The following is a 21,668-nucleotide window of genomic DNA, read 5'->3' as shown; positions in this document are numbered from 1 at the left end:
CAAGTTCATGACTGTGCACTCTCCTCAAACAATAGCATGGTATTCTTTCACTGTAATAGCTACTGTAAATTGGACAGTACAGTTAGATTAACAAGAATTTAAGCTTTCTGCCAATATCAGATATGTCTAATTTTCTTGTTACTTAGAACCTCATGCTAATCGCATTAGCCTACGTTAGCTCAACCATCCCGCGGGGGACCCACCAATCCTGTAGAGGTTTTGTTGCCCAGAAATGATTTGATATTGAGATAAAAAAACATCTGCATTGGACCTTTTAAGGCAAACCAATGAGCACATGGCACACAATGGGGGCAATTAAACAATAATGTGCCTAAAGGAACAATATAACAGGAACATAAAAAACAGCAAACATCCATAGAAAAGGTAAGAAATAACTGAACTGATACTGACAGGTAGGTTTGTCAGGCTGCCACTGATTCTCTTCAGGTGAGGCCATTTAAAGGTAGAGTGGGGTGTGGCAGAAGTCCTGCCTCTGGAACAGGAAGTGGATTGGTTGGTGGGAAAGTCTACGTGAGTGGGTGGAATTTCCCAAACTGGTCGAAAGGCTTCCCTGATTCGGGCTATACAGTGCCTTCAGAAAGTATTCACACCCCTGGACTTTGTCCATGTTTTGTCTTACAGCCTAAATTGATTAAATATAGATGGGGTTTTTTCTTCAATGGCCTACATACAATACCCCATAATGTCAAAATGGAATCATGTTTTTTTTGTTGTTTTTTTACAAATTAATAGAAAATGAAAAGCTGAAATGTCTTGAGTCAATAAATATTCAACCCTTTTGTTATGGCAAGCCTAAATAAGTTCAGGAGTAAATTTGCTTAAGTCACAAGTTGTGTACTCGGTGTGCAATAATAAGGTGTAACATGATTTTTGAATGATTACCTCATCTCTACCCCACACATACAACTATCAGTAAGGTCCCTCAGTTGAGCAGTGAATTTCAAACAGATTCAACCATAAAGACCAGGGAGGTTTTCAAATGCCTCTTAAGGTAGGGCACCTATTGATAGATTTTAAAAAGGGGGGAAAAAGACATTGAATATTCTTTTGAGCATGGTGAAGTTATTACACTTTGGATGGTGTGTCAATACACCCAGTCATTACAATGATAGTGTCCTTTAATGGCTTTGATAGGAGAACTGAGGATGGATCAACAACATTAGTTACTCCACAATACTAACCTAATTGACAAAGTGAAAAGAAGGAAGGAAGCCTGTACAGAATAACAAATATTAAAAATGCATACTTTTTGTAAAACTGCTGAAAATGTTGCTTGGGACAAACACAACACATCACTGAGTACCACTCTTCATATTTTCAAGCATGGTCGTGGCTGCATCATGTTATGGGTATGTTTGTCATCGGCAAGGACTACATAGTTTTTTTTAGGATAAGTAACGAATAGAGCTATGCACCGGGAAAAGCTGGTTGTCTGCTTTCAGACTGGGAGACAAATTCACATTTCAGCAGGACAATAACCTAAAATTCAAGGCTAAATCAACATTGGAGTTGCCTTCCAAGACGACCTTGAATGTTCCTGAGTGGCCTAGTTACAATTTTGCTAGCATGTTTTCACCTTGTCATTATGGGGTATTGTGTATAGTTGGGGGGGGGGGGGGGGGGGGTTTATTTAATACATATTGAATTCAGTCTGTAACACAACAAAATGTGGAATAAATCATGAGGTGTGAATACTTTCTGAAGGCATTATGTATTATATATGACAAACTCATAGTGTGTGTTGCTTTTTGACTGCGCCATAGAGGAAACAAGTGCTGCACATACTGGTAAAGCCCCTTGATTAGTCCTGGGAGAGGAACATGCACATGCTGAACGGGGCTTGGTGTAGGGAGCCATCTGTGTTTCCTTTAACTCAGAGAAACTCCACTTCTCTTTGGACCACAGAATGGGTAGTTTTACTTACACACACACATACACATACAATCACTCCATGTGTAGTCCACTTAGGTCTGTTTTTATTTAACTTTTAACTGGGCAAGCGAGTTAAGAACACATTTTTATTTACAATGACCCCCTACTGGGGAACAGTGCGTTAACTGCCTTGTTCAGGGGCAGAATTACAGATTTTTACCTTGTCAGCTCTGGGATTCGATCCAGCAATCTTTCAGTTACTGGCCCAATGCTCTAACCACTAGGCTACCTGCCGCCCCTGTTTCATGCCCGATGGTCTCATATGTATCAGCGTGGCTAACATGGAAGGTCTCCTACATACGTATCAGCGTGGCTAACATGGAAGGTCTCCTACATGCGTATCAGCGTGGCTAACATGGAAGGTCTCCTACATACGTATCAGCGTGGCTAACATGGACGGTCTCCTACATACGTATCAGCGTGGCTAACATGGAAGGTCTCCTACATACGTATCAGCGTGGCTAACATGGAAGGTCTCCATACGTATCAGCGTGGCTAACATGGAAGGTCTCCATACGTATCAGCGTGGCTAACATGGAAGGTCTCCTACATGCGTATCAGCGTGGCTAACATGGAAGGTCTCCTACATGCGTATCAGCGTGGCTAACATGGAAGGTCTCCTACATACGTATCAGCGTGGCTAACATGGACGGTCTCCTACATACGTATCAGCGTGGCTAACATGGAAGATCTCCTACATACGTATCAGCGTGGCTAACATGGAAGGTCTTCTACATACGTATCAGCGTGGCTAACATGGAAGGTCTCCTACATACGTATCAGCGTGGCTAACATGGAAGGTCTCCTACATACGTATCAGCGTGGCTAACATGGAAGGTCTCCTACATACGTATCAGCGTGGCTAACATGGAAGGTCTCCTACATACGTATCAGCGTGGCTAACATGGAAGGTCTCCCACATACGTATCAGCGTGGCTAACATGGACGGTCTCCTACATACGTATCAGCGTGGCTAACATGGAAGGTCTCCTACATACGTATCAGCGTGGCTAACATGGAAGGTCTCCTACATACGTATCAGCGTGGCTAACATGGAAGGTCTCCTACATACGTATCAGCGTGGCTAACATGGAAGGTCTCCTACATACGTATCAGCGTGGCTAACATGGAAGGTCTCCTACATACGTATCAGCGTGGCTAACATGGAAGGTCTCCTACATACGTATCAGCGTGGCTAACATGGAAGGTCTCCTACATACGTATCAGCGTGGCTAACATGGAAGGTCTCCTACATACGTATCAGCGTGGCTAACATGGAAGGTCTCCTACATGCGTATCAGCGTGGCTAACATGGAAGGTCTCCTACATGCGTATCAGCGTGGCTAACATGGAAGGTCTCCTACATGCGTATCAGCGTGGCTAACATGGAAGGTCTCCTACATGCGTATCAGCGTGGCTAACATGGACGATCTCCTATATACGTATCAGCGTGGCTAACATGGACGGTCTCCTATATACGTATCAGCGTGGCTAACATGGAAGGTCTCCTACATGCGTATCAGCGTGGCTAACATGGACGGTCTCCTATATACGTATCAGCGTGGCTAACATGGAAGGTCTCCTACATACGTATCAGCGTGGCTAACATGGAAGGTCTCCTACATACGTATCAGCGTGGCTAACATGGACGGTCTCCTATATACGTATCAGCGTGGCTAACATGGAAGGGATACAAAGAATAAACAATTTGCATACTTTCACTAGTTCAGTTGGTTTTTAGTGTTTTAATAAGTTATTTTTCCTGAACATGTTTGTCTCTGGTCAGGACAGCACTGATGAGCCTGGCTAGCTAGTTTCGATCACTCAGCTAAGCAGACAACCAGTAAAATGAGCAGCTTACCAAAGAATGGCTGTGCTAGTGCTTTTGGCCAATTCTGTCTGGGTCCCATGGCTTAGCTACCAAAATGAGAAACCGCTAGAGAAGTGGCTTTTCCCTTGATATTCTCTGTCTAGCCGTCTATTTAGTTTAACTCTCCGTTCATCTCTGCCCAATTAGCTTGAACTTGGCCCGGGGCAGGACATACGTTGGCTCTGTGAAGCTGAATTGGGGGCTGGAGTTAACTAATGATTATATGTTTATGACCCCTTACATAAGGCTGTGACTTTATCAGCCCAAAGGGAAGGGAGTTGATGATCAAGAGAATGCCTGCCTACGTGTCCGTCTGTCCGTCCCCTACTGTGTGTGTGGGGGGGGCACATGTATACTGAGTAGGCCTTGACAGTGTCTTCTGAAGTATGTGTAAATGTGCATGTCTTTCAGTTTGTGTGACCCCAGCCCTCCTCTCTCTGGGAGTCTAATCTGAGGCTGGCTCCAGCTGGCAGTCGTGTGGGGGGCTACTCTTCTCTCCTCTCTCTTAATTAACTCTGGGCCTGAGAGCCAGAGTACCACTAGCTCCCAGACTTCACTTGCAACCACACAGGAACACTGACCTGACCTGGAAAGGTAGCCCCAGAGAACCACTCACATTCAGCTTCCATATTATTCAAGCATATCTTAAATGGCCTGCATAGTGCTGTAGTACAGTTAAAGTCAGAAGTTTACATACACTGAGGTTGGAGTCATTAAAACTCGTTTTTCAACCACTCCACAAATTTCTTGTTAACAAACTATAGTTTTGGCAAGTCGTTTAGGACATCTACTTTGTGCATGACACAAGTAATTTTTCCAACAATTGTTTACAAACAGATTATTTCACTTATAATTCACTGTATCACAATTCCAGTGGGTCAGAAGTTTACATACACTAAGTTGACTGTGCCTTTTAAACAGCTTGGAAAATTCCAGAAAATTATCATGGCTTTAGAAGCTTCTGATAGGCTAATTGACATCATTTGAGTCAATTGGAGGTGTACCTGTGGATGTATTTCAAGGCCTACCTTCAAACTCAGTACCTCTTTGCTTGACATCATGGGAAAATCAAAAGAAATCAGCCAAGACCTACTTTGGTGCGAAAAGTGCAAATCAATCCCAGAACAACAGCAAAAGGACCTTGTGAAGATGCTGGAGGAAACGGGTACAAAAGTATCTATCTATATCCACAGTAAAACGAGTCCTATATCTACATAACCTGAAAGGCTGCTCAGCAAGGAAGAAGCCACTGCCTCAAAACCGACATAAAAATGCCAGACTACGGTTTGCAACTGCACATGGGGACAAAGATTGTACTTTTTGGAGAAATGTTCTTTGGTTTTATGGAACAAAAATAGAACTGTTTGGCCATAATGACCATCGTTATGTTTGGAGGAAAAAGTGGAGACTTGCAAGCCGAAGAACACCATCCCAACCGTGAAGCATGGGGGTGGCAGCATCATGTTGTGGGGGTGCTTTGCTGCAGGAGGGACTGGTGCACTTCACAAAATAGATGGCATCATGACGTAGGAAAATTGTGGAAATATTGAAGCAACATCTCCAGACATCAGTCAGGAAGTTAAAGCTTGGTTGTAAATGGGTCTTCCAAATGGACAATGACCCCTAGCATACTTCCAACGTTGTGACAAAATGGCTTAACTTCTTTGTGATACCTCCCACCTTCTCTCAATTTCCGCCTGAAGACATACCCAAATCTAACTGTCTGTAGCTCAGGCCCAGAAGCAAGGATATGCATATTCTTGGTATCATTTGAAAGGAAACACTGAAATTTGTGGAAATGTGAATTGAATGTAGGAGAATATAACACCATAGATCTGGTAGAAGACAATACAAGGAAATAAACATACGTTTTCTGTTTTTTATTGTTGTTGCATCATCTTTCAACTGAACAAGAACAGCCAAACATACAGATATGATGCTGGGGATAATTTCGATGCAGAACAGAAGAGGGCAACAGTATTTGAAAAAAGTTTCAGAAAGATATCTTCAGGAATGAGTGAGCTACATGACATTGAGCATGTAGTCACCCAGGTGTCCCTCACAAGTTGCCCAAATGTACCCAAGTGGCCAGATTGGTACAGTGATACATTTTGAAGTAAATGACTATATACAAAATACTAAAATGCTATTCTAACACCCCCCAATTTTTTTTTTATATATATTTGAAAAAAATGTAAAATAACAAGGGTAACTATTTACACACATTCAATGTATAATATACAATATTGTGAAGACCCTCAGTCCTCTACACAATATTGTGCTGCTGATGCCATGCCCAATAGCAGTCTATTTCTGCTGTAAAGCAGAGGGTTACTGAACAAGTGGTGCAGGTGATGGGGCATTTCCTGTGACAAAGGGCACAACGACGCCTCCCCACTGTGCCCTTTTTGCCCTGAGGCACATTCATGCCTGCAGAGATGAATCTGGGCAGGTGAACAGCACTGGTTGGAGCAGAGGGGGCAGAGGTAGAGGGGACAGAAGGTGCTGCAGTAGACTTGCTGTAGCAAGCAAGCTCCTGGATGAGCAGCTCTCGGGAGGCTAGCTGTGAGATGTGGGGCTGTCCACAGCTCTTAGCCATTTCCTTCTGGAGGATGAAGGAATTCACCACAGCAATATCAAAGAAATTATAGAAAAATGTCTTGTACCATTTCATTGTCTTGTGGAGCACATTGTAGTAGCCAATCAGTGCATCTGACAGGTCCACACCTCCCATGCCCTTGTTGTAGTCCTTGATAGCTGAAGGAATGGGGACATTTTTGGTGGTCGATGCCCCAGTAGCGCCCTTCACACGCTTGACGACGTGATCTCCACTGAAGGACTTGTGGATAGTGGAGCACATGACCACCTCTCTGGTATCCATCCACTTCACAAACAGCAGGCCATCTTGGCGAATCCATCTCATGGTCCCCCGCTCAGCCCGCTTAGGCATGCCGTTCACCTTTGTCTTCGGAAAGCCCACTCTGTTGGTCCGAATGGTGCCACAAGCCCACACCTCCAGCTTCCTCAGGTCTGCAAACAGGGTAGGGCTTGTGTAGAAGTTGTCCACAAAAAGTTTAAAGCCCTTCCCTAGCAGCTGAAAATCTATTAACTGCATAACGGAATCATAACTGAGTCCCTTACCGGTCGCAAAACTGCTCTTCCCCTCATAGACAAACAAATTGCACGTGTATGCACACACAGAATCAGCCAAAACAAACAGCTTGTAACCCCACTTAGTTGGTTTGTTATGCATGTATTGTTTTAGGCCAATTCTGGCCTTTGAGGCTACCATCCTCTCATCGATGGAAAGGTTCTGGGGGGGCTGAAAATAGGTCTTGCAGACCTCAACAATGCTGGGGTAGAGAGGTTTTATTTTGCAGAGCTTATCAAACCTTGCTGTGCCTCTCGTCTTCTCGTTGTTCTCATCAACTTCTGGGTCACTGATATGAAGCGCCCGTGAGATTGTCAGAAACCTTTTGCATGACATGACAGTGGAGGGGAAAGGCAGTTGATAGAGGGGAGCAGTTTTCCAGTAGTCTTTCAGGGTTTTCAGCTTCACAATACCCATGTAAATGACCATTGACAGGTAACAAAAAAGATCTGACATGGAAATGGGCTTCCATCCCTCTTTCTTGCCTGCCTGCTTCTTAGCACCATACTTATGAGTGTTCAACACCAGGGAATCAACAACAGATGAGGTGAAAAACAGCTGAAAAAGTTGCATGGGGCTGTACTTGGAGGTCATGTCTAGCTGATGTCCTGATGGCCTTTTTGGTCTGAATATTGGAGGTGGAGGCGCCACATCCTCCTCTAGCACAGAGTGCTAAAGACCCTCCTCCTCTCTGATTGCAGGTTTATCTCTTCCCCACCTCTGCTTCTTTGTCACAGACTTCACACCTGGCGGGGGTAGGTGTGGAGCCGGAGACAGCAGGGGTCCGGCTAGATGAACGAGCTCCTGTGGGGGATGGGTACCTTGGCAGTGGGGGCACCCAATCAGAATCGGAGGGACTGTGAAATAATGACACAGACACACAGATTATATATAGAGTAGGGAACCTCAATCATTTTGGTGATCTGTTGTTCTATTCCATGTTTAGAATAAATACATGTAAAAAATATCTCAAACAACTCGAATAATATTTGATACAAAAACATTTCTTCAAATTGGGAGTCCAAACTTGTCTCACAATCTGACACATCTTCTTGTAAATCTGTGTCACTTTCTCTATTAATTTTGTCAATAATATCATGTAGATCTGTATAGCTGGACTTTGCCTTTGATTTTCCAGTTTTACTAGCCATAATTCTTTCAATAAAATAGCGGAAAATGATCTCGACTCAATACTGCTACGCGCAAACAAAGTGGCTCCTTCAGGTAGAAATTTCAATGGTGAATGGCTGTGTAACGCTCGACTTTCGTTCAAGAGCTGGTCTTCCCGGATATAACCATTAGATATTGCCGTTTACCTCAGCTCATTGGCTATCTACCAAGCTAGATTTCAAGACGATCAGTGGTCATTGGGCCGAAATACAGTCAATCAAAGAAGCACTGGTCATATCATTGGCGCACAATGAGGTCATTGTTTGGTGTGTTCAAATCAGTTCCTTTCGGTCAATACGTCCCGTAAAAATAACCATCAGGTATGGTTGTGTTACTAACAAACAGAGGATTGCAATGAAACCAACCATGACTAGATAAACGTACATTTAGTGTGAGTAATTACATCGAATGTTTCGTCAAGTTGAAGGAGACGGAACTCATGACACAAGCCTTTTAAAAATTGTGTTATGCTATAAAAATGGATTTAATCGAACAAAACGAGCATTTATTGTGAAGATTGGACCTTTTGTATTGCCAAAAGAAGAAGATCTTCAAAGGTAATTGATTATTTTATTGCTATTTCTGACTTTTGTGCAGCTACTGCTTGGTTGGAAAATGCTAGTTATACTTGTGTGTGCGGTGCGCTGTCATCAGATTATCGTAAGGTATGCTTTCGCCGAAAAGTATTTTTGAAATCTGACACAGCGGTTGGATTAAGAAGAAGTTAAGCTTTTAAATGATGTTAGATACATGTATTTACAAGAACGTTTAATACTACGAATGGTGTATTTAGAATCTTGCGCTCTGCTATTTCACCGGATGTTAGCCAGTTGGGATGCTAACGTCCCACCTAGCCTAGAGAAGTTAACCTCTAACACCTCCCAAACCCGGATCCGGGATCCCCCCCATCAAAAAAGCTGACTAGCATAGCCTAGCCTAAAGCCACAGGGATATCATATAATAAAATGTTCATGAAATCACAAGTCCAAGACACCAAATGAAAGATACACATCTTGTGAATCCAGCCATCATTTCTGATTTTTAAAATGTTTTACAGGGAAGACACAATATGTAAATCTATTAGCTAACCACGTTAGCAAAAGACACCACTTTTTTACTCCACCATTTTTTTACTCCATCAGTAGCTATCACAAATTCGACCAAATAAAGATATAAATAGCCACTAACCAAGAAACAACTTCATCAGATGACAGTCTGATAACATATTTATTGTATAGCATATGTTTTGTTAGAAAAATGTGCATATTTCAGGTATAAATCATAGTTTACCATTGCAGCCACCATCACAACTCTCACCAAAGCGACTAGAATAACTACAGAGAGCAACGTGTATTACCTAATTACTCATCATAAAACATTTCTTAAAAATACACAGCGTACAGCAAATGAAAGACACAGATCTTGTGAATCCAGACAATATTTCAGATTTTCTAAGTGTTTTACAGCGAAAACACAATATAGCGTTATATTAGCTTACCACAATAGCAAACATCACAACAGCATTGATTCAAGCCAAACATAGCGATAACGTATAAACCACCAAAATATATTAATTTTTTCACTAACCTTCTCAGAATTCTTCAGATGACAGTCCTATAACATCATATTACACAATGCATATAGAGTTTGTTCGAAAATGTGCATATTTAGCGGCACAAATCGTGGTTATACAATGTGATTAGTGGCCAAAAATTCAAGCAATCTGTCTGGCGCCATCTTGGAGAGGCACCTATTCTAATCGAAAACTATTCATAAACTTGACTAAAAAATACAAGTTGGACAGCAAATGAAAGATAAATTAGTTCTTAATGCAATCGCTGTGTTAGATTTTTTTAAATTAACGTTACTGCGCAATACAGCGTGCGCCAAAGCGAGACCGCACCATAATTCATGGCGGAATTATTATTTGACATTTGTCAACATAAGTACGAATTAACAGCATAAAGACTGCTTACTATTAGCTGAGCTTCCATCAGAATCTTGGGCAAGGTGTCCTTTCTCCAGAACAATCGTCTTTGGGTTGAAAGATGTCCTCTTGTCCTGTCGAAATAGCCGCTAACGTTAGCCACCCACTGGAGAGGTGTCCAACTCGTGAAAGCGCATCACAAAGAAATCCAGGAAAATCGCAATAAACTGCTATAAACTGCTATAAGTCGGTTTAAATTAACTACCTTATGATGTCTTTAACACCTATAACGAATAAAAACATGAACGGAGATATAGAACTACTAAAACGAAAGCGTTTGCAGGACGCCATTGTGATGTCTAATTGCGCCAGGCGCACCGTTGAAAAGGACGGTACTTCCGTTCCACGGTCTTATATAGGGTCCCAGATTGCGCAATCCACTCCATTCAAATTCTCCCCGCTTACTGACATCTAGAGGAAGACGTATGCAGTGCATGTAGCCCGATGGCTTACATGGGGACTTATAAACTGGCCTCAGAACAGGGACCTCGATTTCTGAAATCTCACTCCCTGACAGGAAATGTGCTGCAGAATGAGTTCTGTTTCACTCAGAGAAATAATTCAAACGGTTTTAGAAACTAGAGTGTTTTCTATCCAATAGTAATAATAATATGCATATTGTACGAGCAAGAATTGAGTACGAGGCAGTTTAATTTGGGAACTCATTTTTACAAAGTCGAAATGGCGCCCCCATAGGCTCAAGAAGTTAAGGACAACAAAGTCAAGGTATTGGAGTGGTCATCACAAAGCCCTGACCTCAATCCCATTGAAATTTGTGGTCAGAACTGAAAAAGCATGTGTGAGCAAGGAGGCCTACAACCTGACTCAGTTACACCAGCTCTGTCAGGAGGAATGGGCCAAAATTCACCCAACTTATTGTGGGAAGCTTGTGGAAGGCTACCTGAAGCATTTGACCCATGTTAAACAGTTTAAAGGCAATGCTACCAAATACTAATTGAGTGTATGTAAACTTCTGACCCACTGGGAATGTGATGAATGAAATAAAAGCTGAAATATATCATTCTCTCTACTATTATTCTGACATTTTACATTCAAATAAAGTGGTGATCCTAACTGACCTAAGACAGGGAATTTTTACTAGGATTAAATGTCAGGAATTGTGAAACTATTTGGCTAAGGTGTATGTAAACTTCCGACTTCAACTGTATGTACAAGTTGTACTAAGAGGGTATAGTCAAACTTATACTAAGAGGGTATAGTCAAGCTGGTCAAACTTTTAGCTTTCTGCCATTCTCAGTGCAGGTGGTACATAAAGCCCTGAAATCCTTAGATCAAAGAAAGCCTGCAGGTCCTGATCTTTTGGATCCCTGCTTTTTAAATCTGGCAGCTGATTTCATAGCTGAACCACTTACATATCTGTTCAATCTAACCCTGGAATGTAATGAAATTCCAAAGATCTGGAAATGAGCATTTGTCCTACCACTTTTAAAAGGGGGAGACCCAACTCTTTTAAATAATTATAGGCCAATCTCAAAGCTGTCACCCCTGGTGAAAATACTTGAAACCCTTGTAAGTGAACAGCTAAAAGAGTTTTTATTTACTAACTCTATTTTATCAATGTACCAATCGGGCTTCAGGAAGAAGCATAGCACAATTACAGCAGCCATGAAGGTTTTAAATGATATCACTGAAGCCCTTGACAAAAAACAGCACTGTGTCTCACTTTTTATTGATCTCTCTAAGGCTTTTGATACAGTTGATCATGCTATACTAAGGCAGAGATTGTTGAGTGTAGGTCTTTCGGAGCATGCAGTTGCATGGTTTGCTAACTATCTGTCTGATAGAACTCAGTGCACTCAATTTGATGGGCTTATGTCTGTTAAATTGTCTGTCCTGAATGGTGTGCCCCAGGGCTCTGTACTTGGTCCTCTCTTATTCACTATTTATATAAATGATTTAGACAAATGTCCAAAATGCACAACTTCATTTTTATGCTGATGATACTGTTATTTACTGTTGTGCCTCATCTCTTACAAAAGCTTTCCAGAACTTGCAAACTGCTTTTTATACTGTTCAACATACCTTGTGTCAATTGAAGCTTATCCTCAATACTGACAAAACTAAACTAATGGTGTTTTCTAATGCAAGAAATAGACCTCTAAACCTTTCTCCTGTTACTACCTGTCAGGGCAAGGAGATTGAGGTTGTAACCTCATACAAATATCTTGGAATTCTAATTGATGACGGCCTCTCTTTTAAATTGCATATTCAACAACTTACAAAAAAATTGAAGCTGAAATTGGGATTTTATTTTAGGAATAAGGCCTGTTTTTCTTTTGAAGCCAGAAGGAGGCTAGTATCAGCTACATTTATGCCTTTACTAGACTATGGGGATATTTTATATATGAATGCTTCCGCTCAGTGTTTGAGATCAATTGACACTCTTTACCATGGCACTTTGAGATTTATTTTAAACTGCAAAACCCTTACGCACCACTGCACTTTGTATACCAGGGTTGGCTGGCCTTCTCTAGTCACTCGTAGGCTCAGTCACTGGTATACTTTTATTTACAAAGCCATTTTGGGTTTACTACCTTTTTATTTGGGCATTTTTATTGTTCAGAAATGTGGTGGGTACTCTCTTCGTTCACTGGACTTTATCCTGCTAACTGTTCCAAATGTCTGAACTGAATTTGGTAAAAGGTCTTTTATGTACTCTGCGCCATCGTCTTGGAACACCTTACAAAATCATTTTAAACTGGAAGAACTTGTCCCGATTGGTGTTTTTAAATCACTGATGAAGGATTTTGAGGCTGATTCCCTGACCTGTCAATGTTTTTAATTTGCTGTTTTTGATATTGTTATACTCTTGTGAATTCATGAATGGTTTTTACTAGATTACTTGTAGTTTTTCATGTCTGTCTGTCTAATTTTTTGTAATGACTTGGTGCTGCCTATCTTGGCCAGGACGCTCTTGAAAAAGAGATTTTAAATCTCAATGAGCCCTTCCTGGTTAAATAAAAAATAGTAGCAGCTAGTACGGTAGGAGGTTCCACTGTCCTACGCAGCTTATTGTGCTGGCCAGGGTAAAACTACACACAATAAGTTGGCTGATCTCTAGATTTTAAGTACTGGCAGTAACTCCAACTCCTTTGAAACAGAACCCTATGATGTATCGTGCCAAATAAAGCAGGTCCCAACTGGGCTGTGGATGTTGGCACCAGGCTGAGAGAGAAGCCATAGGGGTAGTGTGCATTGTGCAAGGTAGTGGAGCGGGTGGTAGAGTGGGAAGATAAGGTGAGTATGAGGTAATGCATTGATAAAGGACTGCCTTGGCGTGCCCTTTCAGTGCTAGAGTAGTCTCTTTCATTCCCCAGCCTTGTCTGTCTTAATTTGTCTATATCGGCAGCCCTATCAGGTCACGATATTTGTCACATTTTTTGGGCATTATTTCATGTTTTTGAATAATCCATGTTCTAAATATGCTTTCTCATTAGTTCATGACCCTAGTGTGATAACACATACATTATAAGGGATTTCAATGGGGCTTTCTCCATTTATACTGTTCAATCCAACTCCAAACAAAAATCATTTTCAGCATTTATACATTTCTGCATTTCCTTCACTTTTACTATCATTTCCCACACTGTTTCACACAGCATGATATGGGCAAAAACATCTAGGCCTAGTTAATTGGTGAATTGTTGGAATCATGGAAATATAGTGATTATTCTATAGTTTGAATATAGTGGGTAGCACCTAGAATACATTGTTTGACATGACAACGAATTAATGAACCAGGGAGGAATTATTGACAGGGTGGGAACCAAAATGTTGGTCAGTGTTTCCTAATTAGAGGTTACATTACATGTTTTAGCCAGCTAGCCAACATATTCATGCATCGCATATTCCTCTGTGATAAGCATGTTTGTGCAACGCTTTCTTATCTAGGTTTACACCAGCAATGGTACCAGTCTGTATTAGCTTAGCTAGTTACATTTGCTGTGACTTAGTACATTTAGCCTGTTGGCCAGCTAACTGGCGATTAGCATTAGCGGCTAACACAAATTATTTTAACAAGACCTTGCTAAGAAAAGACAAACTAGCAAACAGTAGTTTTCAGACCGTAAGATACACAAACAAATAATGTAATTATAGACTGCTTGTGGAAAGCAGAGTGAACGGCAGGAAAGTGCTGGTGACTCCGTGGTGGAACAACTGCAGGGCTGCAGTTAGCGGCATGCAGCAGCAAATGGAGTAAACTATAAAAACGGACATTATACGTGCCGGAGTTGCATATCACATTTAACAAACCAAACATTGAAATACTGTTATAGAAGGTAGAGTAAAAATCCAAACCAGTCCGTGCATCAATTCCAGTAAATAGTCAAATACGGTACACCTTCCAGCCCTAGTTTTACTGGAGAGCCTAGAAGAATGGTATGTAACGGTGGGAGTTAGTTTATAGCAGGGGTTTTCTTCTGTTTACAATAGTGGTGAGAGAGAGAGTGATGGAGAGACGTGGGTGAATTGTCAGCAAAGGTAGCATTGAGAATCAGTTTGGTAAAAAGAGTATGCTAACATCATGTAGTCTACCTCCCACTCTCAGGTGCTAGAGCAGGGTGAGCAACTTTGATGGGGATGGGGCCCACACAAAAAATCTGAACTGATGAGGTGGCTTGTGGGTCTGTTTGCCCACATCCAAACCCACATCCATACCCACACATGCAGTCAGGCCCTAGCCTTTTGGGGGCCCTAAGCAACATTTTGTTGGGACAGCGGAGAGAGAAAAGATTCTACACATTTGGCAATGGGGTGTAGAGATTTTACAATTTTATAACTAATTTCATGTAATTCTACTCATTTTGCCATGGGGCAGAGAGACACATTTTTTAAGTTTTACAGCTAACTTCCTGCAATTCTACACATTTTGCCGTAGGGTGGAGAGATGTTTTAAATATGATATCTGAGTGAGAGTGACTAACAAAATCAATGGGGTCCCCCCGGTTGTTCATTCGACCATGCTTACTGCAATTTCAGATAGCTGGCTAGACTAATTTACCAATCTAAACATTTTTTGCTGACATAACAAGAGAAACTGCTGATGCACAACCAAATTTTGAAATTGCACCTTGTGTTATTCTACTATTCTAACTCTACAGTAAGTTGAGACCCCAACTGAATTCTTTTATTTTTTATAATGATAATAATTGTTCCTGTTTTTGGAAATTGGTCCGCGGGCCTACAAAAGGAGGGCTGCGGGCCACCAGTTGCCCATCCCTGTGCTACAGAGAGGAAAAGCTCAGTGCAAGTCTGTGCCAGACAAAGGCAGGCAAATCAATCACATTGGGTCCTGAAATGCCCAGTTTAAATGTCATGAAATTTAGCCATTAAGTCTGTATTTGATTAAAGGTTCAGAGCTACTGTGAGATCAATTGAGTTGCTGTGAAATGGGGAGGGAGAGGGCGAAATGGGGAGGGAGAGGGCGAAATGGGGAGGGAGAGGGCGAAATGGGGAGGGAGAGGGCGAAATGGGGAGGGAGAGGGGAGAGACAAGGGGAGAGACGTGGAGAGAGGAGTCAAGTGGAGAGACGTGGAGAGAGGAGTCAAGTGGAGAGACGTGGAGAGAGGAGTCAAGTGGAGAGGGAGGGAGAGAGAGAGGGGGAGAGAAACGTGTAGAGAAGGGGAGAGACGAGAAGGGGAGAGAGACGTGTAGGGGGAGAGAAGTGGAGAGAAGAAGGGGAGCGAAGTGGACGGGGAGGGAGGGAGGTAGGTAGAGTGAGGGAAACGGATGTAGAGAGCGTTAAACTGCACAGATCCCAGGATGGAAGTACAGGCAGGGATCACACCAACTTTCCCCCTCTCCATGGGCCAAATCTGGAGAAAATGGGCAATTTGTGGCATTAATCACAATGGATTAGTGATTCTCATTGCTTAGTCATGCTCACAAAGCCTTTCATCGAAGACTGGCCTGCATTAACCGGTGTGCTCGCGTACACACACACACACGCACACACACACACACACACACACACACACACACACACACACACACACACACACACACACACAGAAAATATACATTGCCAAGGAGAAATTCACATGGCATCACACAGTGAGAGACACGCGCTATTTTTCTCTCATTCTCTCTCACTCAAAGCTGAGAAACACATGCTGTAGAGACAAAGCAGAGGAATCTCATGCCCTCTCTTTTTCTTGCACTCACATGCACACGAAGGTTTAGGTTACTGTAAGAGATTCAATTCACTCTTCACAGCGACATGCCGTTCGCACACTCATAAATGCATAGTATTATTGGCTAAACATTATACTGACAGTGGCACTCATTCTTCATTTGTAGGAACAGATAATTAGGCCTTTACATCTGTTACTTTACATCTGTTACTTGAATAATGTGTATTTTCTCTGTTTCTCTGAATGACATTCTGAATTTGCAGTGTGTTTTTATGTGCCTCTGGAGCTTGCCTCTGGTGTGAAATACTTTATGAAAGGTCTTTAGAGTTGACGGTGTACAACTGCTGTCTTGTTCCACATTGAGGGCTGTGTGTAAGGAGACGGCAGGTAGGCTAGCGGTTAAGAGCACTGGGCCAGTAACCGAAAGGTCTCTGGTTTGAATCCTCAAGCTGACTAGTTTTGGGGGGGAATTCTGTCTGTGTCCTTGAGCAAGGCACTCTTAACCCTAATTGCTCCTGTAAGTGGCTCTGAATAAGACCATCTGCTAAATGAGGTGAATATAAAAGGCCTAGTGTTAATGCTAGGTAAAGGCTACTGGTACTAGGGGGTTCTAGGGATAGGCTCAATAACCTGCTCTTATTTTCACTTGCAGCAATTTCCTCTAAGTTCTCTGTGTTTAGAATTGTAATAAGGGATAATAAAACATTGAAATCGAAGTGTCTTCAAAGAAGACACTGTACATAATAAGAGTGATAAAACAATGATATAACATGTCTATTGTTTCTTTAGGCATGGCAGAGCGATGGAACCCCGTCCACCAGCGAGGACTCTCTCTCCTACCGCCGTGGCTCCACATCCGACCCTGACCTTCGACCTCCACCCCGACCCCTCAGCGACCTTTACCCCTTGAAGGCTCATGTTTCGATGGCAGTGCCCCAGTCTCTGCTGTCTGGGTGTGATGCTCAGGTACAGCCCATGACCTGTGACTTTAACAGTGAAGAGAGTAGACTGAACGGTTTCAACACAGCCAACTGGTCCAGCCCTGTGATAGGCCACCCCTCCAGGATCATGAGGCTCTTCTCTACCCAGAAGAAGTGCACTGTTCCTGGAGACAGTCAGGGCTCTACCAGGCCCCTCTCCTTCCAGGGCCCTCCATCCAGTGCCGGGGTCCCGCAGGTTTGGCCAGGCCTGTCAGGGCTGACCGTCATGGGCTCCTTTAAGAAGCTACGCTCCTCAGTGCTCCAGGGCATCCAGAACCGAGGGACAGCCAATCAGGATGACGAGTACACCTCAGCAGCCATCCAGGGTGGAGATAATGGAATGGTCACAACCAATCAGAGCCCAAGACTTAGATGTGGGGAGGGCTATAGAGTCTCCAATGGGGTGTCTATTGGCCAACAGATGGCTGGGTTGAGCCCTTATGGTTCTGACAATGAAGATGAGGAGGTAGCAGATGAGGAAGATGGACTACAGAGAAACACATGGTTCTCCAGGAGTATCCGGAGAGCGTACGGGGCGGGGCGCATCACACTGCTGGACGCTGGGGAGGGGAAACGAGGGGAGGGTCCAGGACTGGGGGTTTCAACCAATCAGAGGCCAAGTTCAGGCTCCGGTTCAGTGTCAGAGGTGAACCTCCATTTGGAGGAGAGTGTGAATGAAAACGTGAACGCGCTAAGCAGACTGAGCAAGAGTGCAGACAACCTACACCTCTTCAAGGGCCCTTTCAGACACAAAGTCCCCTGTCCCTCTCCTCAAACAGACTCCCCAGGTGCCAATGGGGACCCCAGCATCCAGAGAACAGCCAGTGCCTCATCCGGTGACCTTAGGGACCGCAGCCAGAGCCCTGTTCGCTTTAGGAGTCCAGTGGGGGCCAAGGGCCACATGTTGAAGCTAGTGGGCAGTATGACTGACCTGACCGTGAGACGCAGGCCTAACCCGTCTCCTGTCACCTCCCCAGGCTCCCCCGTGACCCCCTTGTCACCCCTCAGCCGTCTCCATGACGACTACTCGCGCCGCACGCCCTGCCTGCCCGCCAGCGACCGCCAACGCCGGCCCTCGCCTGCCAGAACGAGAGCTGCAGCGGAGAGGAAGAGGAACAGCACTTCAGTACGACTGGAACACACGCCTACCATCCACCCCCAGCCCCAGTCTAAGTACCACCCAGCCTTGTTCCCCATAGAACCCCAGGAGGGACCAGACCATGTCTTCGCTTTCCCCAGCATTAACCAGCCTTTCACTACAACCTCATTTTCCCTGAGTGCTCGTGCTCAGAGGAGCAGCCTGTGTGAGGGGGACAGGCCTCAGGAGAGACAGGGAGACGGGTGGAGAGCACGGTGTGATTCCGCTCCACACCCCCAGGGGGAGCCCTGTGGAAGTCACAGCAAACACCAGCCAGACGTCAACGCAGAGGGAAAGACGGAACCAAAGCAGGTAAGAGAATACTTTGATAGTCCAAAATGCTACACTGGCTCTGTCCTGTAGTGCTTTGGAATGGCGTGTCTACTGATCTGAAAGGTGTTATCAGGTGAAAGTGATATGCTGGTGGTGACCCCATCCTCTACATATTGCTGTTGATCAGCGGGTTCAAAGGGAACAGTGATTTGATCATAGAAGGCTTGTGGATTTATATTAAGAAGCAAAGTGGAAACACCGTCGTTGTCGTCAACATTGTTACATGTGCTGCATTGACCGTGCAGACTGAAAGCAAATGGCTTGTGGTCAAGCAACAAAAATGTGAACCTTGAGTGACAGAGAGCGGGGCTAGGTCTGTGAGGAACACTGCATGGAGAGAGAGCGGAGAGGTATTACTCAAGTAGCGGTGTTAAAAATGGACGTGCCACATGGCATATCATATTTAACAAACTAAACCTTCAAATACCGTTAGAGAAGGTAAAGTAAAAACCCAAACCAGTCTCGGCATCAATACCAGTATATAGTAAAATCCGGTATCCCGCCTAGCCCTACTGATAACGCGAACTTGGTTCCCAAGTTTCTAAACCGTACCAAACCATTTTTGGTATAGTGTCACCATAATATTTGAATTGAGGAAGTGTGATCATAGTCATTAGGATATGTTGGCAACCCGCAGTATGTCCTGAATACCCCCCAGCCTTCAGATGGGAGCTAAACAGTACATCCTGAATGCCCTCCAGCCTTCAGATGGGAGCTAAACAGTACATCCTGAATGCCCCCCAGCCTTCAGATGGGAGCTAAACAGTACATCCTGAATGCCCTCCAGCCTTCAGATGGGAGCTAAACAGTACATCCTGAATGCCCTCCAGCCTTCAGATGGGAGCTAAACAGTACATCCTGAATGTCCCCCAGCCTTCAGATGGGAGCTAAACAGTACATCCTGAATGCCCCCCAGCCTTCAGATGGGAGCTAAACAGTACATCCTGAATACCCCCCAGCCTTCAGATGGGAGCTAAACAGTACATCCTGAATGCCCCCCAGCCTTCAGATGGGAGCTAAACAGTACATCCTGAATACCCCCCAGCCTTCAGATGGGAGCTAAACAGTACATCCTGAATACCCCCCAGCCTTCAGATGGGAGCTAAACAGTACATCCTGAATGCCCCCCAGCCTTCAGATGGGAGCTAAACAGTACATCCTGAATGCCCCCCAGCCTTCAGATGGGAGCTAAACAGTACGTCCTGAATGCCCCCCAGCCTTCAGATGGGAGCTAAACAGTACATCCTGAATACCCCCCAGCCTTCAGATGGGAGCTAAACAGTACATCCTGAATACCCCCCAGCCTTCAGATGGGAGCTAAACAGTACATCCTGAATGCCCCCCAGCCTTCAGATGGGAGCTAAACAGTACATCCTGAATGCCCCCCAGCCTTCAGATGGGAGCTAAACAGTACATCCTGAATACCCCCCAGCCTTCAGATGGGAGCTAAACAGTACATCCTGAATGCCCCCCAGCCTTCAGATGGGAGCTAAACAGTACGTCCTGAATGCCCCCCAGCCTTCAGATGGGAGCTAAACAGTACGTCCTGAATGCCCCCCAGCCTTCAGATGGGAGCTAAACAGTAAGTCCTGAATGCCCCCCAGCCTTCAGATGGGAGCTAAACAGTACGTCCTGAATGCCCCCCAGCCTTCAGATGGGAGCTAAACAGTACATCCTGAATGCCCCCCAGCCTTCAGATGGGAGCTAAACAGTACATCCTGAATGCCCCCCAGCCTTCAGATGGGAGCTAAACATTATGTCCTGAATGCCCCCCAGCCTTCAAAAAATCTAATCAAATGTATTTATATAGCCCTTCTTACATCAGCTGATATCTCAAAGTGCTGTACAGAAACCCAGCCTAAAACCCCAAACAGCAAGCAATGCAGGTGAAGAAGCACGGTGGCTAGGAAAAACTCCCTAGAAAGGCTAAAACCTAGGAAGAAACCTAGAGAGGAACCAGGCTATGAGGGGTGGCCAGTCCTCTTCTGGCTGTGCCGGGTGGAGATTATAACAGAACATGGCCAAGATGTTCAAATGTTCATAAATGACCAGCATGGTCAAATAATAATAATCACAGTAGTTGTCGAGGGTGCAGCAAGTCAGCACCTCAGGAGTAAATGTCAGTTGGCTTTTCATAGCCGATCATTAAGAGTATCTCTACCGCTCCTGCGGTCTCTAGAGAGTTGAAACAGCAGGTCTGGGACAGGTAGCACGTCCAGTGAACAGGTCAGGGTTCCATAGCCGCAGGCAGAACAGTTGAAACTGGAGCAGCAGCACGGCCAGGTGGACTGGGGACAGCAAGGAGTCATCATGCCAGGTAGTCCTGAGGCATGGCCCTAGGGCTCAGGTCCTCTGAGAGAGAAAAAGAGAATTAGAGAGAGCATACTTAAATTCACACAGGACACCGGATAAGACAGGAGAAGTACTCAGGATATAACAAACTGACCCTAGCCCCCCGACACATAAACTACTGCAGCATAAATACTGGAGGCTGAGACAGGAGGGGTCAGGAGGCACTGTGGCCCCATGCGATGTTCCCCCCGAACAGGAAGGATATAACCCCACCCACTTTGCCAAAGCACAGCCCCCACACCACTAGAGGGATATCTTCAACCACCAACTTACCATCCTGAGACAAGGCCGAGTATAGCCCACAAAGATCTCCGCCACGGCACAACCCAAGGGGGTGCGCCAACCCAGACAGGAAGATCACGTCAGTGACTCAGCCCACTCAAGTGGGACGACATGAAAGAGCACCAGTAAGCCAGTGACTCAGCCCCTGTAATAGGGTTAGAGGCAGAGAATCCCAGTGGAGAGAGGGGAACCGGCCAGGCAGAGACAGCAAGGGTGGTTCGTTGCTCCAGAGCCTTTCCGTTCACCTTCACAGTCCTGGGCCAGACTACACTCAATCATATGACCCACTGAAGAGAA

General features: G+C 44.3%; 1 protein-coding gene across 2 annotated transcripts in view; it reads left to right on the top strand.

Annotated features, from left to right (window-relative positions):
* spata13 (spermatogenesis associated 13) overlaps positions 1–21,668 on the top strand; it is a 44,683-nt gene that overhangs the window by 4,014 nt on the left and 19,001 nt on the right. For both annotated transcript variants that reach the window (XM_038973368.1, XM_038973369.1), the window contains exon 2: positions 17,076–18,716. In XM_038973368.1, coding sequence (XP_038829296.1) covers positions 17,076–18,716 — 1,641 coding nt within the window. The remainder of the gene's footprint in view (positions 1–17,075; positions 18,717–21,668) is intronic.

Source organism: Salvelinus namaycush, chromosome 33 (assembly GCF_016432855.1).
Source record: "Salvelinus namaycush isolate Seneca chromosome 33, SaNama_1.0, whole genome shotgun sequence".
Classification (NCBI taxonomy): Eukaryota; Metazoa; Chordata; class Actinopteri; order Salmoniformes; family Salmonidae; genus Salvelinus; species Salvelinus namaycush.
The sequence above is the reverse complement of the archived record's forward strand: the minus strand, read 5'-3'. Positions and strand labels throughout refer to the sequence as shown.